We start from the raw sequence: 2026 nt of genomic DNA, 5'->3' as shown, positions 1-2026 counted from the left end.
TAATAACTTTAAGTCTGTTTTACAAAACTTAAAGATTTGGAAAGACAATGGCATTAAATTTTTGCTGCATATAATTTTGAATAATTTAAACAATTTATTAAAAAAATATTTTTCTGGTTTGGAACAAAATATTTTTGTTTCTACTCTCTATGTCTAATCAAATACTTGACAATTTGTATAATTTCATATTTGTTTTTGAACAACTTTTATTTGTTAAAATAATATTTTTGTTTTAGATAAGATGTACCTAATGTATGATACATTTGTATATACTTGGCGTAAATTTTTTTTTTAATGATTAGTATCTCGATAATTATTGCAAAGATCGTAAAATGGTAGAGGACTTTTTTGTTTAATTTGGTCCACACTACTTTCCCACAAGCGTTGTATCATTGAGTACGAGACACCCTGTATATAAAATTTGTGACTGCATTTAAAAAAAAAAAATGTGCGTATTACAGATAATATATATGTGTATATATTGCAGCCTTTTTGTATAATCAGCCTTTTTGCAAAAAGGCTGATTACACAAAAAGCCTGCGACATATACATATATTATAAGTAATATATGTACAATAGTAAATATTACATAATAGTACTTTTATACTTACATTCTGTGTACATAGGATTATACGGTGCAACTGTAGCACCGATGTAGTAACTTGCATAAACTGGTATTAACCAATTCAATCGATTTTCGGTTGAAATGCCAATTCTATCCCCTATTTTTATCCCGAACTTTTGTAAAAACTTTGCGAACTTCACGCTTTTCTGGAGTAGTTCTCTATATGTTATCTGATTGCCGGTTGGTCCGTCTATCTACGAGAAAATAAAATCTCTTTGCAATTGTATAAAGTCAATATATAATCATGAGATATTCTAAAGTAAAAATTAATCCTTTTAATTCAGTTTTACATGCTAAATGAACATTGGATTTTTTTAATACACGTTAAAAATATATTGTATTAGTTATATACATAAATCTTACAATAAAATTTAAATACAAAATACAAATGTGTTTAATAATATAACTACAAAAAACGTTTTATGATTGTAAAATATATAACTGATTAAAGGTTCCAGGTTCAAACTCTCTGACTGAGGTAATATTTTTTGCAATAAGTTCTTCGCAGTATTTTAAGAGGCTCATTAAGTATGATCGATTTATTAAAAATTAAAGATCAATATAATGATCTCGCTTCCAGTTTCAGCTAATGATTGCGTTGCAAGTCCCAAATTGATTCGACGCGCAGTATATAAATAATTGTATAATGGATTTAGAAATTTATATAGAATTTATTAGGCAAGATCCAGCCGTGACCATAGAAGATGCTCTTGACATTATTTGTGTTTTTTACATACTGTCTAATTTAAATTATTATTATTGTTTAATTGATTAAATATTGCCCTTTTTGTGCCTTCTTTTTAGTGAATATCTTTTAAATTTCTAGTACTTGGATCTTAAAAGCAAAAGCATTAAATTAACATAAAAATGCAATGTGAACAAGAGGCTATAAGTCTTACAAGCGATACATAATGTGACAGGCAAAGTTTAGAGAGGAAACTCGCGAATTTCGTGATTAGCGCTAATAGAATTACAAAACAACTTTTGTTGATTTAGCGCTCTTCGTTATTATATGTATTTCGGAATTTCGCAGGTAATCGACCTGTAATTAAGAATTGCTAACATGAATTTCGTAATTATGGCACATACTGCATAAACATGATTGCCGTTCTCGCGCAATTTGTTCAGTATAACTTCTCCCATAGATACATTTGGCGTTGGTTGTTCCAAACGACGCTCATATATCTTTCCTTTCTTTTCAACAATGGAGTGGAGTTTGGAGTTTGTCTGACAAGCAGCGATGATTCTATCTAAAAAATAATTTAATGCTTAAATTCAATTGATTAGTGCAAAATAAATTAGTTTATTTAAAGTTCTTCTAATTTTTAAACTAGGACATAAAAACACTATAATTATAAATTAATATATAATTTAATATTAAAAACAAATTAAATAATTAAG

At 27.6% G+C, this 2026-nt stretch overlaps 1 protein-coding gene across 1 annotated transcript in view; it reads right to left on the bottom strand.

Annotated features, from left to right (window-relative positions):
• LOC105450495 (luciferin 4-monooxygenase-like) overlaps positions 1 to 2026 on the bottom strand; it is a 31833-nt gene that overhangs the window by 5213 nt on the left and 24594 nt on the right. The window contains exons 3-4 of the mRNA XM_011690346.1: positions 1715 to 1875; positions 612 to 819 (exon numbers count right to left, since the gene is read on the bottom strand). Coding sequence (XP_011688648.1) covers positions 612 to 819; positions 1715 to 1875 — 369 coding nt within the window. The remainder of the gene's footprint in view (positions 1 to 611; positions 820 to 1714; positions 1876 to 2026) is intronic.

The sequence above is a fragment of the Wasmannia auropunctata genome, unplaced genomic scaffold (assembly GCF_000956235.1).
Source record: "Wasmannia auropunctata unplaced genomic scaffold, wasmannia.A_1.0 LD336061.1, whole genome shotgun sequence".
In the NCBI taxonomy this organism is placed as follows: domain Eukaryota; kingdom Metazoa; phylum Arthropoda; class Insecta; order Hymenoptera; family Formicidae; genus Wasmannia; species Wasmannia auropunctata.
The sequence above is the reverse complement of the archived record's forward strand: the minus strand, read 5'-3'. Positions and strand labels throughout refer to the sequence as shown.